The sequence below is a fragment of the Leucoraja erinacea genome, chromosome 19 (assembly GCF_028641065.1).
Source record: "Leucoraja erinacea ecotype New England chromosome 19, Leri_hhj_1, whole genome shotgun sequence".
NCBI lineage: Eukaryota > Metazoa > Chordata > Chondrichthyes > Rajiformes > Rajidae > Leucoraja > Leucoraja erinaceus.
Genome location: NC_073395.1, coordinates 17,144,219 through 17,158,287, shown reverse-complemented (window position 1 = coordinate 17,158,287; position 14,069 = coordinate 17,144,219). Strand labels below are relative to the sequence as shown.

The window sequence follows — 14,069 nt, the reverse complement described above, 5'->3', positions numbered from 1 at the left end:
CAGTTAAACTACAAACCTGACCGTCTTTGGAATGTGGAAGGAAACAGAGCAGCTGGAAAAAAACGCTCAAGGCCACAAGGAGAATGTACAAAACTCCGCACAAACAGCCCCCATAGTCAGCCACCTGGGTCTCTGGCCCTCCGAGGCAGCAACTTTACTGCTGTGCTGTGTTTAAGAGGCAGTTAGATGTGGCCCTTGTGGCTAAAGGGATTGGTAGAAGGCATGGAGGTAAAGGTATGGAGAGAAGGCAGATATAGGATACTGAGTTGGATGATCAGCCATGATCATATTGAATGGCGGTGCAGGCTCGAAGGGCCGAATGGCCTACTCCTGCACCTGTTTTCTATGTGCCACTGTGCCGCCCTTGATATATTTACAGTGTGACACAGACGCATTTCAAGAAGCATCCTAGACCACGGAATTCCCCAACATCACTACCCTGAGCACCTGGCTGTTACCAGAGCACTGTTTGGGGGAGCAGGCTGGGTGTAAATTGCTGCTGGGCTCTATGTTACAACTATGACTGCTCTTCAGGAAATACTTTGTTGACTGTAAAGTGTTATGCTGAGGTTGTGAAAGACACTACATAAACACTCATTTTTTAATCTAAACACCACTTTGTCCTGACTAAGAATCCCAAAGTGAGAGACCTTGCGTTCTCTTTTGAAAGCCGCTGTTGCATTTTTCCTGAATGGTGCCACCCCTTTGGGAGAAGCAGTTAATTATATCGAAATGGTTAAATAAAACTTTGCAAAGCAATTAGCTGAGAAAAGCTTCATTGACCTGAACAAATAGCTGCCAAATATAGCTGGCACTCCAAAGCTTCTCTAAAAACAGACCTTTATCATTTTTTTCATGCATAAACTACCTCACTTTACTCAAACGAAGAGCCTTGTTTTATCAGAGGTCATTTTCTCAGCTGTTTCTGTTGGCTCTTTCATGCCAGTCACTGACTGATGTGCATGGTTTTGATTATTTATGAACTGTCGGAGTTAATGGACATGATGTTGAGGATGGATATCTGCATTTTTCCTTGGGCTGTGTTATTAATGAAGTAAGCAAAGAATACTGAGGATTGTTCTGTCATTTTTGCGCTCACAGAAAATATGTATAAAATGCAAAGTTAAATATTTATGCTTGGAATATTTGGAATATAGTAATGCTTCGCATGTTCTTCCATTTGACTTGTAACCTTGAGTCACTTGGTCACTTTACACAAGCATCAACGGCAAAGTCTGTGTTTCTGACTGTTCTTTATAAGTGCCCTTCGACAGTGAAGCTTGCTCACCCTCAGTCTGTAAATGGCATCAGAACCGTGCTGAAATCCATCTCCCATCTGGGGACAACGCTCCCACTATCCTCCCCCTGACACAGTGTAGGAGCAAGCACGAAAATGCTTTGTCCACCGTCTCCTCTCCTCAGCCCTTGGTTGGGTATCGAGCCACCCAGCTCTGGCACTCGCAGACAGCAGTCTAGTGCTTCAGATACTTGATGAAACTCGCATTGACCCTGGGACAGTTATTTGGGTCATTTTAGAAAAGGAATCAGATGATTTATTTCTCTCGGTAAATCATGAGAATTGCAATCCCAACCCATTGAGTGAATCAAAATCTGATGTTAAGCACAAGGTCCCTACCATCATGTGATAGCTAATTTAATATTATAAATCCAGATGACCTTTTGCCACAGATTCAGTGCTGAATACCAGTCAGTTAAGCAACTAATTCATGTGCTATAAACAGTCTGCTCAAGATTTCAACTAAGTAAGTAAGAGGAGTGAAGGTGACTGTGAGCAGATCAGCTAATGCACAAAATACACAGATAGGGCTAGTAGGCATCCTTGATGGAAAAAATATTTTTATTCGAAAACCTGCTGGCTTTGAAAGGAGAAGAGAAATTGAAATTGGTTGTAATCCCTCCACCGCCTGATCACTTACATGAAAACATAAAGGCTATGTACTGTAGCTGTCAGACTGAGGGGACGTGAAACAGTTTGCCATTGAATGGAACTGTTCAATGGTGACCTGTTGCTCTTCAAAGGCAACAATCGCCATGTTGCGTTGAAGGAGCGCTCACTGGACTCTGAGATTATCCTGACATTTGCTGCATTTTCCACCACCATCACGTGCAGTGTTGCAAATTAAAATGGTGATACAGTACAAAGAGATTGTTTGAGTAGCAGTTTTGCCTGTTTCATAGGGAAGTACAAGTTCCCAAAGGGCAACGTTTTCCAGGATTGAGCATGGGGATAAAGCCTTTATCGCAGTGAAATACAAACCAGTTGTTTTTTTTCTCCTTGTTTTGCTGTATTAAATGGCTTGTCAACAGGGTACATCTGGAGTGAATTTTCCAATTACACAAGTCTCATAATGAGAGCCTGCTGCTTTATAAGGACGCGGGACAGCTTGGAATCAAACTGTGCCGTATTAATAAGGAGCATGATAGCCCATTTGCAGGAACTTTTTGTCCACTATTTGAGCACAGGCATAACAACATGATAAAGAAAGGGACTTTTGGCTTCATTACACTCGGGTAAAGAAGAGTGACATAAACAAACGCTTTGTTTGTCCCGTATTAATACTGAGCAACGTACGTCAACTTATTGGAGCTCAATCATATGATGTATCAAAAGGGCTTGAGGCAGGTTTCTGTTTGGTTTATGTGCTACCAATCTGGGTTTCCTGGTGACAATATCCTAGATTTTAAGCACAAGCCGTAACACATGAATAGGTCCCGTGGACGGGTGATGTTGCAACACACATCCGGTTTCGAGGCTTCACTGGGACTCTTATGTTCCAATTTTTTGGGAAAAGTTTCCCACTCTTGTTATTACAGCACAAGCAATCAGCTTCAATCTAAAATGATCCAGAATAAATTTAGTCCCACAGATAGATCTAGAAATCTCCAGCAGGCTTCAACGAAGGTCAAATTCTGTTGAAGAAATTGTTGAATGATAACTTGTCGAGGAATTCCCAGACAATGCATTTTGAATGCAAGTTCAAATTCAACATGGACTCTCACTGATTTGGTATTAAACTGCCTGCAACTTGTCTCCCCACAGATCCTTTGTGTACTGAACCACTGCTGACTGCTGGCCTCAATCTTGGTGCCCACATGGCTTTTGAAATGGAGCAAAAAGTAAGCAAGTTGACCTTTGGATTCCAGCGCAGTTCAACGTCAGATGACGACTCCGGATGTGTTTTGGAAGAGTATGCGTGGGTTCCACCAGGTCTAAAACCAGAACAGGTAGGTAGGCATGTCCATCCTGTGGCACAATTTCTACCAAATAATATCAATGTGAAAGAGAATATCTTTGGCTAAATGTAAGCTTACAGAAAATCCTCTTCCTCTCTAATTTATTGATAGTTTAGTCCCCTCGTCTCTGGCTCAGTGCTGTGTTCGATTCAGTAAAGCAGATCTGTTTCTCCCCAAGAGCTTCTCCACCCACTGTTGTTATCCTGCATTGTCTGGTGGGAGGTGGTTGTTTCCCATTCACCATGGACATTCAGCGCTCAAACAGGAACCTGGCCAAAGCTGTGCCTGGAGAAGGAGCAGCTTTGCATATCAATGGAAGGTGCTAATATTGCATCACGCGAGATAGCAGGGCCAAACACAGCAATTTAACTTTTAATTGATCTACTATATGGCCTTGTAATCACCATTAACATATTAAAAGATGTACTGCAATTTGAAAGCTTGATCAGTTAACAAAATCAGCGCTAATGCTCAGAATCGTGCTGCCAGCAAATGTGAAAACATTAAGAGAATTAGCTTGTGTTTAAGAAGGAACTGCAGATGCTGGAAAATCGAAGGTACACAAAAATGCTGGGGAAACTCAGCGGGTGCAGCAGCATCTATGGAGCGAAGGAAGTAGGCAACGTTTCGGCCCGAAACGTTGCCTATTTCCTTCGCTCCATAGATGCTGCTGCACCCGCTGAGTTTCTGCAAGAGAATTAGCTTGATACAATCCTGCCCTCTTTATAGATCATTCCTTACCTACTAATCCCCAAGAAAATACATTTCATAATTGACAACATTGATTCCAATCTATAACTAACTAACCTTTGGTGTGTGTGTTCCTTGAAACAGGTTGGCTGTTTTAATGTGCTGTCCTGCAGCCTCAATGAATGAAATGTGAAAATATAATGATGACGGAACTGGATGTTATGGTGAATACAAGTGTGCGACCAGAGAAATAACATTTCCCATCATGAAAACTAGCTGTTCCTCAATCTGTGGGGAACAAGTGGCTTCTGTTATGGGCAGTGTTTCAAATGGATGTAGCGTGAATATAGGGTGTTGAAATTCACTGGATTGCATAGGTGCAGCTAAACTTTCCAGCAGGTCATTTATTGTCCAATAATTGAGCATGAGCTTTGAAGAGTGGGGGACTGTTCAAGTTTTGATCTGTTGTGCAGATGCACCTGGATTAATAGACTTTTTTTTCCCTTCTGGGGATTGTTGTTTTGGAAGCACATGCCTTTCCTAATGAGCAGATTCTGAGTAACAACTTGTTGCCACATCCCATCCAAAAGGTGCAATAAATGTATCGTATGCCTTGTCGTTTCGGAGAGCAATATCTGGCCATACAATCAGCTCTTAATAATTTTTTTTTTTTAAAGAGATGGAGTTTTTGTCACAGAAATGTAATCCTATAAAATCCTAGCACATAAGTGAGATTGATATGTGGCTGGCAGCAAAAGCACTTACTCAATTTAAGTTGGCTCCTTTAAAAATCTTAATCAAACACTGATAAGGCCTATTGCTTGGTAGAGCAGGTTCCAAGATTGGGCACGTGCTTGTCGCAGTTTAATTTTGTGGAGTCAACAATGAAGGTAGCTGCTTCTCAGCAGCTTTGTTAGTTTTTGGGGTGTTTCAGATTAGCAGGACTTTATAGCTGGCTTAGATCTGAAGACATGAGCCATCAATGTTACTGTAACGTCACGGGTTATCCCAGGGCTGTTTGCTTTGTCGAGTCTGAGCCAGCTGTTCAAGGTTTCAGTACCAGTTTAGTTGTGGAATTTATAGCAGTTCTTCAGTCAAGGCTAGCATCTAATTTGCCCAATGTACACACTACAGAAATAATTGTTTAATAAGTGTGTGTGTGTGTGTGTGTGTGTGTGTGTGTGTGTGTGTGTGTGTGTGTGTGTGTGTGCAATTTGTTGTGTGATGTGTGTGTGGGAAAGGTGTGGATTGTGGATTGAAACATTATGTGTGTGTGTGTGTGTGTGTGTTGTTGTGTGCGGCTGATGTGTGTTTTATTTCCTATTGGTGCACAACTGACAACGTTTCTGTGTCGACTGTGCAGCGTGTGTGCTCAATGCAGCACCAGTGTCCTGTGTGTGTGTGTGCAGGCTATTTGTTTTTGTTTCAAGTATTTGGAACCAAACTTTGTGTGATAACATGTGCCATTATGTGTAATTGTGGCCAAAGTTCCACACTTCTACCATTCTGCCCTCTTGTTATTCTGTGTTTTATTTACTCCGTCTTGGTGGGATGTTGTCAGCTTACTGCTTGAACTTACTACTTGAACAACTCCCATCTCATCTGTACCAACCACCTCCCAAATCTCCAGTGACCCCTTCCTCTCTCCTTCTCTCTCCCATTTAGGGTCCTCCTCCTTCCCCTCTAGGCCTAACCTTGCCTCCCCTTCTCCCCACCCTACCACGCATACTCCACCCCCTCGCCCCTCACCTGCCCCGTGCACCCATGCCCTCTCCCGTCCCGCCCCCACCCCCCTCATGCCACACCCCCTCACACCTGCCGCGCCCCCCCCCCCCTCTTCCCTGCCCCCTCCCTCTCTCCTGCCCCTCCCCCATTTCACACCTCCCCCTGGCCCCCTCCCCTTCTCTCTCCTCGCCTTCCCCCCCCCCCCCCTTCCTGCCCTTCCTCCCCCTATCTCTCCCTCTCCCTCCCCCTCTCTGGAGCCCCTCCCCTTTCCCTCCCACCCTCTCTCGCCCAGACGCCCATCCTTCCCGGAGTAATGTGGCCAACTATATCTTCCCCCAGGGGCTGGGCTGAGAACAGTTCTATTTTACCCACAGAGAGGTAATAATTGCTGCATTCCCAATGCATCGCTGCATTTCTCCACTGTCTTCCATTCCTACTCCCAGAAGTGTCCAGTTGACTCCAGATCTATGGAGGAGGGATCAAAACTCCCCGGCACCCTGGAGACCCCCTGTTGGGAGGTGTACATCTGTAGAGCCCTATTTTATGCCCTGTGTCTGATATGACTACAAATGATTATTTTCAATTACCAGCCATTACCTTTGACTAGAATACCCTCTCGCCAGATGCTATACTGTAATCAATTAGAGCCTGCACAGTCAGAAAACCCGCTGTCTGGTAAAATCATGGCGGGATCCCAAGGCTGGAAGGAAATTTTCTGCGGCCACATATCAGAGCACACATGGAAGTGATGAAGTCATCCTGTCCGCCTGTGCAAGATCAGGAGAGCCAAGCCTTTTTAAAAGCCTGTTGAATAGTGCAGCCCTGGAGATGATGGAGGTGATGGTGGGTCTGGCTCAGGTGGATGTGCTGTAAGCAGGCTCGTCACAGCTCTGGTAATTGTAGGCAGATCGGCAGTCGGTTGACTGGACCTCTGCACACTTTAAAGGGGCCAGGCCGGGTTAAGAGCCACATTTAAGCACGAGTAATCTGCCATGCTTAAATTATCACTTCAAGTTGCATTCCAGACTCGGCAGCTGCTGGCTGCTGGTCAATTTGAAGCAGTCCTCTGCCGCGAACTTCAATGATCTCTGGGTCTCCGAATGGTCAAAGGAACATAAAACCTGTCAGCCTGCTGTTCAGTGTAACATCTCACCAAGCTCATAAATTGCAAACCCCTGTTTTTGTTTTAGTTAATTGGAAGTCGCTTGCTGCAAAAACCTGGTGTCTGATGTATAGAAGGCGAATGAGTCAATTTGAGTTTATTGTCGTATGTCTGGTGAGGTACTGGTACACTCAAAATCTTGCTTGCAGCAATGTCACTGGCACATGGACACACAAAAAAAACATCAAGTATAAGACAAGACAGTGAAAGGGAAAAGATTGCAAAACGAAGACATTGGTACACAACCCGTCACTCAGTGAACTAGATTACACTGCAACGTTTTGTATCTGGGTTGATCTTTTAAAGCTTCAGTTTAGTATTTTACCCTTTGGTGTCCCAACTCCAGGTGCAGCTGTACTTCTCGTCCCTGCCGGAGGAGAAGATTCCCTACGTGAACAGCCCCGGAGAGAAGCACCGAATCAAGCAGCTCCTCTACCAGCTCCCGCCCCATGATAATGAGGTAGGACAAACCATTAAGCTGCACTGCTGCACTCCAGGTGCTTGGTATTTATAGACCATTAGTGAAAGGACATAACCTTCTACTGCCTTTCCTGTCTGTGTGGCTACCCAGGTTTATAACCCCGTTATAGGAACTGTGCCCACTGCCTAAAGCTGACAATTAGCACAGGCTGCATTGTTTAACGGAGCCAGCGTCCGTGTGCCTTTGTGAGTGAGCGCCATCGCCTAGTGCTGAGCCTCTGCCTCTGGACACCTGCTGCCTCCAGCCGTTAGCTGGCCCTCCTCATGTGGCTGACATTATAGACCCTGCTCTGGAGGGAGGGAGGGTGGGGGGAGTGGAAGTGTGTTGATGGAAGCATTGTGCTCCTGTGTACGTGTTGCTGGGGCACAAATAAATAAACCACAGCTCTTATTTTCACTCTGTCCATGTTTCACAAGTTACAAAGTGCAGCAGGAGGGACCTGAGGTGCTAGAGTGATGCCAACACTGTTCCCTCCAATTTCAACTCCCTCTCTGTTCACATAAGTCTTTTTAAAATCTCGCTCTTGTCTCGCTGCCCGAAGTTCACTCTGAGAAGACAGCAATCAGTTTGTGTGTCCCACTCTTATCTAAAGCTACAGCTGATATTATTACGACAACAAGGGTCTCGACCCAAAACGTCAACCATTCCTTCACCCCAGAGAAGATGCCAGTCCCGCTGAGTTACTCCAGCTTTTTGTGTCTATCTTCGGTTTAAACCAGCATCTGCAGTTCCTTCCTACACCTTCCATACAAGCTGACGTTGATTCTCACAGTAGCGATGTAACCTCATCTATCCCATATGAGCTGTGTCCTGGAAAGTTAACACTATGTATAAAACTGTAAGCATTGCCACAATGTGGCCATTACTTACTCGTTGGTGAAAGCGCACAGGTTGTCGGATAGAAGAGGTCGGATTCCCCAAGCCTCTTCATATTGGCGCTATAAGGAATTGTGCGAGGGGCCCTTCATCCTGGGTCATGAAGGAACTGTTTCATCAGAAGTTGTAAATCGAAACATAGAAAATAGGTGCAGGAGGAGGCCATTCAGCCCTTCGAGCCAGCACTGCCATTCATTGTGATCATGGCTGATCGTCCCCTATCAATAACTCGTGCCTGCCTTCGAGCCATATCCCTTGAAACCACTAGCCCCTAGAGCTCTATCTAACTCTCTCTTAAATCCATCCAGTGACTTGGCCTCCACTGCCCTCTGTGGCAGGGAATTCCATAAACTCACAACTCTCTGGGTGAAAAAGTTTTTTCTCACCTCAGTCTTAAATGTCCTCCCCTTTATTATAAGACTGCGGCCCCTGGTTCTGGACTCGCCCAAATGAAGGGAACAGTTTTACACACACCAGCCAGAGCAAGCAACATTCTCTTGAATTCTAGGAATTAAATATCTATAACAGTCTCCTCTGCCTATGGCACTGCTACCTGTAACGCCATCCCAAATGATGTTTAATTTGTATTTCTCCTTCCTCTCTGTGCTTCCTCTCTTTGGGATATCTCCTCCCTGAGAGCCTGAAGGTTGTCTATGAGTAGAGATCTTTCTGCCCCATCCAAGGTGCTGAGGTTAAATGTGCACATTTACACATTTATTAGCAAGGCAAGTCAGAGGTCCTGAAGGTTGTGCATCTGGGTAGAGATCTTTCTGCCCCATCCAAGGTGCTTCTTGTCTCCGTGGGCTGATCTTCCCGACACACTATATTGTGTGTTGGAGCTTTGAGTTGGTTCAATGGGTTGTTGGTAGAAAATCAACAAAGTGTTCCGTGTATATTTTCAGATGCGTTACTGCCAGTCGCTGAGTGAGGAGGAGAAGAAGGAACTGCAGCTCTTTAGTGCCCAGAGGAAGAAGGAGGCTCTGGGCCGAGGAACCATCAAGCAGCTGCCCCGAGCTCTGATGCACACCGTCTGTGATCAGGTACACAGGAACCGTCAGCACACACGCAATATATCCAGCTTCACACGCTTGTGCCTCTCACCCCTCCCTTGCTCTCACTCCCTCCTCTTCCCCACCCCTTTGCTCCCCCCCTCCTCTCTCTCTCCCCCCTCCCCTTAGTGTGAGCACCGATATAGTTACTAATCGCCCTCCATTCTCCCCCTACCCTCTCCAATCATATCTTTCAGTGCAAGGAGAAAATAAACGGCGGGGAGGTTGCAATATTTGTGTCCAGGGCGAGCTCCTCTGTCTGCTGGCACCCGGCTTGTTTTGTCTGCTCCACCTGCCAGGAGCTGCTCGTGGACCTTATCTACTTCTACCAAGACGGCAGAATCCACTGCGGCCGGCACCACGCCGAGCTGGTGAAGCCCCGGTGTTCAGCCTGTGACGAGGTGAGTGCAACTGTATGGAATGGACTGAGTGGCACAGGTAGAGTTGCTGCCTTACAACACCAGAGACGCAGGTTCGATCCCGACACCGGGTGCTTGTCTGTACGGAGTTTGTACGTTCTCCCCTGACCTGCGTGGGTTTTCTCCACGATCTTCGGTTTCCTCCCACACTCCAAAGACGTACAGGTTTGTATGTTAAGTGGCTTGATATAAATGTAAATTGTCCCTAGTGTGTGTAGGATAGTGTTAATGTGCGGGGATCGCTGGTCGGTGCGGACCCAGTGGGCTGAAGGGCCTGTTTCCGCGCTGTATCTCTTATACTAAATTAAAGTAAGCTTGAGTGACTATCAGTCCAGAGTCAGTAGACACAAAATGCTGGAGTAACTCAGCGGTTGAGGCAGCATCTCTGGAGAAAGGGAATAGCTGATGTTTCGGGTTGAGATCAGAGTCGGTGTTTGGTTCTCAAGCACAACCTTTCTTGGAAGTCATCCCGATTCCAAAATGATTGGCCAATGAATGTGTGTAGGAAAGAAAAGGAACTTATGTAAGGCAGCGTTCGGAGTGTTGCGTGCAGACTGGTCACCACATTACAGTGGAGGCTTTGGATCGGGTGCAGAAAAGGTTTGCCAGAATGCTGCCTGGATTAGAGGGTATAGCTATAACAGGTTGGAGAAACTTGGATTGTTTGCTCTGGACTGTCACAGCTTGAGGAAAGACCTAATGGAAGTATATAAAGATATGAGAGACATAGATAGACATGGGCAGTCTGAACCTTTTGTCCAGGGTGGAAATGTCAAGGACTGGAGGCCTTAGCTTTAAAATGAAAGAAGATGTGTAGGACCCAGCATGGTGAGTGCTTGGTAGTGGTAAACGGAGATATGACAGTGGTGTTAAGATGGTTTCTGATAGGCACATGGATCAGAAGGCGTTAGATTAACATGCCGTGTTTGGTATAGACTTATGGGCCGAAGGGAGTGCTTCCGTGCTGTGTTTTTCTATGTTCAATGAAAAATTGTCTCATCAGCTCCAGAGGTGACTGCCTGCCTATGGACATTGGGTCTTGTAATCCTTCCGGCGTTGACCCGGTGTTGGGAATGGGAACCTTGCCCAGTTTCCCCCAGAGCAATGGCGAGTGTATGTTTGGTGGAGGTGATTGAAAGCTGGGTATCAGGGAATCCCGCCAACACTCTTCCACCCTGACGCTAATCCCGCTGTAGAAACTCAGCCCAACGGCGACACGCGTTCACCCAACTCCTGGACCTTGTGCCAGGTCCCCCGAGTGTGATTTGATCTGTCATCTCCACACTTGGAAGCTGTCGCTGTCGCTGTGCTGTGACCAGCATGGTTGGTGAGTTGTGGTGAGAAGAGGCAGTGGTGACCATTCCCCAGGAGTAGTGCGAGACCACCCCAGCAACCCCCTGTGCGTTGTGTTCACTGATGACCCTGGCCTGTAAATAATGACCTCCCATAGGCTTGGTTGTCGGCACCAAATTTCAGCAGTATGCTTCAGTATAAGCTACAAGCCTTTACATAGGGCGCACGGTGGCGCAGAAGTAGAGTTGCTGAAGAAGGGTCTCAACCTGAAACGTCACCTATTTCCTATCTCCAGAGATGTTGCTCGTCCCGCTGAGTTACTCCAGCATTTTGTGTCTACCTTCGATTTAAACCAGCATCTGCAATTCTTTCCTACACGACCCAGGTTCCATCCTGACTCCAGGTGCTGTCTGTACGAAGTTTGTATGCTCTACCCATGACCTGGGTGGGTTTTCTCTGGGAGCTCCTGTTTCCTCCCACACTCCAAAGGCATACAGGTTTGGAGGTTAATTGGCTTTGTATAATTGTAAATTGGTCCTAGTGTGTGCAGATAGAGTTAATATGCGGGGACCGCTGGTCGGCGTAGACTTGGCGTGCCGAAGGGCCTGTTTCCGCACTGTTTTAAAAAAAAAAAAAAAAAAAAAGCAGTGGCAGTGAGGGGGAAATCAGGTGATTGGATCTGCCTCTCTGGAGGTGTGAGGCAGCGACTATACCAACTGAGCCATTGTGCTTGCCCAAGCTGCCTCTCAGCTCCAGAGAACCAGGTTCAATCCTGACCATGGGTGGCCTGTGCGGTTTGCACATTCTCCCTGTAACTGGGTTTCCCTCGTGAGCTCCCACATCCCAAAGACGTGCAGGGTGGTGAATGATTTGTCTGCTATAACTTGCCCCTAGTGTGTAGGTGAGCAGTTAAAAACTTTGGGGAGTTGACAGGAATGTAGGGAGAATTAAAACAATGGGTTAGTGTAAATGTGTGTTTGGTAGTTGAGTGGAAGGGCTTGTTTCTGTGCTGTACCTTGCTGTGGCTGTGATCTATTAGTAGGGATGGCTACTGGAGGCAAGATTAAAGTAGTATGTCTGAGGGGTGGATTGGGGCGAGAGTAAGTCGAGGAATCGGTCTCTGAACTGTGCTGTGTTCGTAGGTGGGATTGTCTGAAACTACAGCATAGTCTGTTCCTTGGCCACCAACTGTGGAAGGCTGCACACGTTTACTTTGGCATTGGCCTCTGGCTGCTGAGATGGTTTTGTACGCCAGCAGCTGATGCAGTGAGTGTGATGTGGAGAAATCTTTTAAACTACAAGCTTGTCAGTTCAGGGAGTCCCACTAATCCACTGGAGGGGGGGCAATGCCACTGGAGACATGACCAGACATCCTCCCCACCCAGTGTGTCAATAGGAAACACCAAGACCTCATCAATCATCCATTTGCTATTCATGGGATGTTGTTAGCAGCCCCACAACAATCCAACACTGGTGACCCCCTGATTTCAAGGCAATGCTCAAATTTATCTTTCATTTGACGGGCCTTTGGAGAGGAACTGACTTTGCAAAAGCTCATACAAGAGCCAGCTTGCACATATGAAGGAAATACACCTTCCCAAGCTGCTTGAACGTGGGAGTCGGAAAACTGGGAGTACAGGTGTGCGGTTCCCTAAAGGTGGTGAGTCAGGTGGACAGGATGGTGAAGAAGGCGTTTGGCAAGCTTAGTACAAGTCGGGGCATCATGATGCAGCTGTACAGGTCATTGGTATGACCTCATTTGGAGTATCGTGTGCAGTGCTGGTCACCCAGCCCCAGGAAGGATGTTACTAAGTTGAAAAAGGCGCAGAAGAGATTCACCAGGATACTCCCTGGGTTTGCAGGCTTGAATTATACAGAGAGGTTGGAGAAAGCCTTTGTCAGGAGACTGAGATTGGCTTTTCCTATAACCGGGGATTTAAAAATTAGAGCTCATAGGTTTAAGGAGAAGTAGGGAGAAAATTAAGAGGGACCTCAGGAGCAACTTTTGGAGGGTTTAGTGGACTATGGGCCAAATGCAGGCGAACATAAGTTGACACAGTCAAGCTGGGCTGAAGGGCCTGTTTCCCCGTACAACTCTATGCATTAGAGTACGAGCATTACAGAGAGCTGATAGGTATCTAATTTAGCCTGACAGAGACCCGATAAGATAAATCAAAGTATGACTTAAGGAATGCTTGAAAGGCGAGGAGGGAAATAGGGAGAGGCGGAGGTTTAATGAGGGAATTGTGGAGCTGCTGATGGAAATCCAAGGAATGAGGCTTAGTTTGGTGGATGTATTCCTGTAAGACAAACCACAAATAAAACTTTTACTGAGTACACCGATATGGAGTGATGGCAACCAACTTGAGATGTCATTAAGTGTGTGATCGAGCAGAGTACTGTAGTCTTACTGTTCTCCAGCTAATGTTTACCCAGAAGTTGGCAGAACCTTTCGTGCATTCTTCAGCTATTTTCAAAGAACCCACTAAAGAAGCACTGTCCAGTCTTTCTCTTATTTTTTGGGGAGGGGGGGGAGGGGGGGGGAATGTTTATTTACTATCCGGTTTCAATATGAACGGCAGAAATCCGTGAGGTACCTCTGAGATTTGGGCAATTGCCTAACAAAGCACTCTCCTCGAATTTCAGATTATTTTTGCTGATGAATGCACAGAAGCTGAAGGTCGCCACTGGCACATGAAACACTTCTGCTGCTTTGAGTGTGATGCCGTGCTGGGGGGACAGAGGTACATTATGAAGGACGGCCGCCCATTCTGCTGCAGCTGCTTCGAGAGTCTGTACGCGGAATATTGCGAGGCCTGCGGCAACCATATCGGTAATCACTGCACACTTGAAACCGCATGCAAATGTTTTCGCCAACTGTCTCAATGTATTTATTTATTTTTAATTTTTATTAGAAGCAGGTACAATAATATGGTACCATAGATACATAGTATATATTGACATGTTACAATTCATGTACAGCTTCTTCTTATTTTTATTTCAACAATCAAAAGGAGACAGAAAAAGTATAGAAAAGAAATAGAGAAGTGTGTGATATCAGAAAGTGAGGAAAGGAAAATGAGAAAATAAAGAAAATGAAGTGAAAAGAAGCAGCGGTA

The 14,069-nt window shown here is 46.3% G+C and overlaps 1 protein-coding gene across 6 annotated transcripts in view; it reads left to right on the top strand.

Moving 5' to 3' along the window:
* LOC129706274 (prickle-like protein 1) overlaps positions 1 to 14,069 on the top strand; it is a 108,521-nt gene that overhangs the window by 87,951 nt on the left and 6,501 nt on the right. For all 6 annotated transcript variants that reach the window (XM_055650456.1, XM_055650455.1, XM_055650457.1 and 3 more), the window contains 5 exons: positions 3,062 to 3,246; positions 7,179 to 7,292; positions 9,092 to 9,229; positions 9,436 to 9,639; positions 13,597 to 13,783. In XM_055650456.1, coding sequence (XP_055506431.1) covers positions 3,115 to 3,246; positions 7,179 to 7,292; positions 9,092 to 9,229; positions 9,436 to 9,639; positions 13,597 to 13,783 — 775 coding nt within the window. In that variant the 5' untranslated portion in view covers positions 3,062 to 3,114. The remainder of the gene's footprint in view (positions 1 to 3,061; positions 3,247 to 7,178; positions 7,293 to 9,091; positions 9,230 to 9,435; positions 9,640 to 13,596; positions 13,784 to 14,069) is intronic.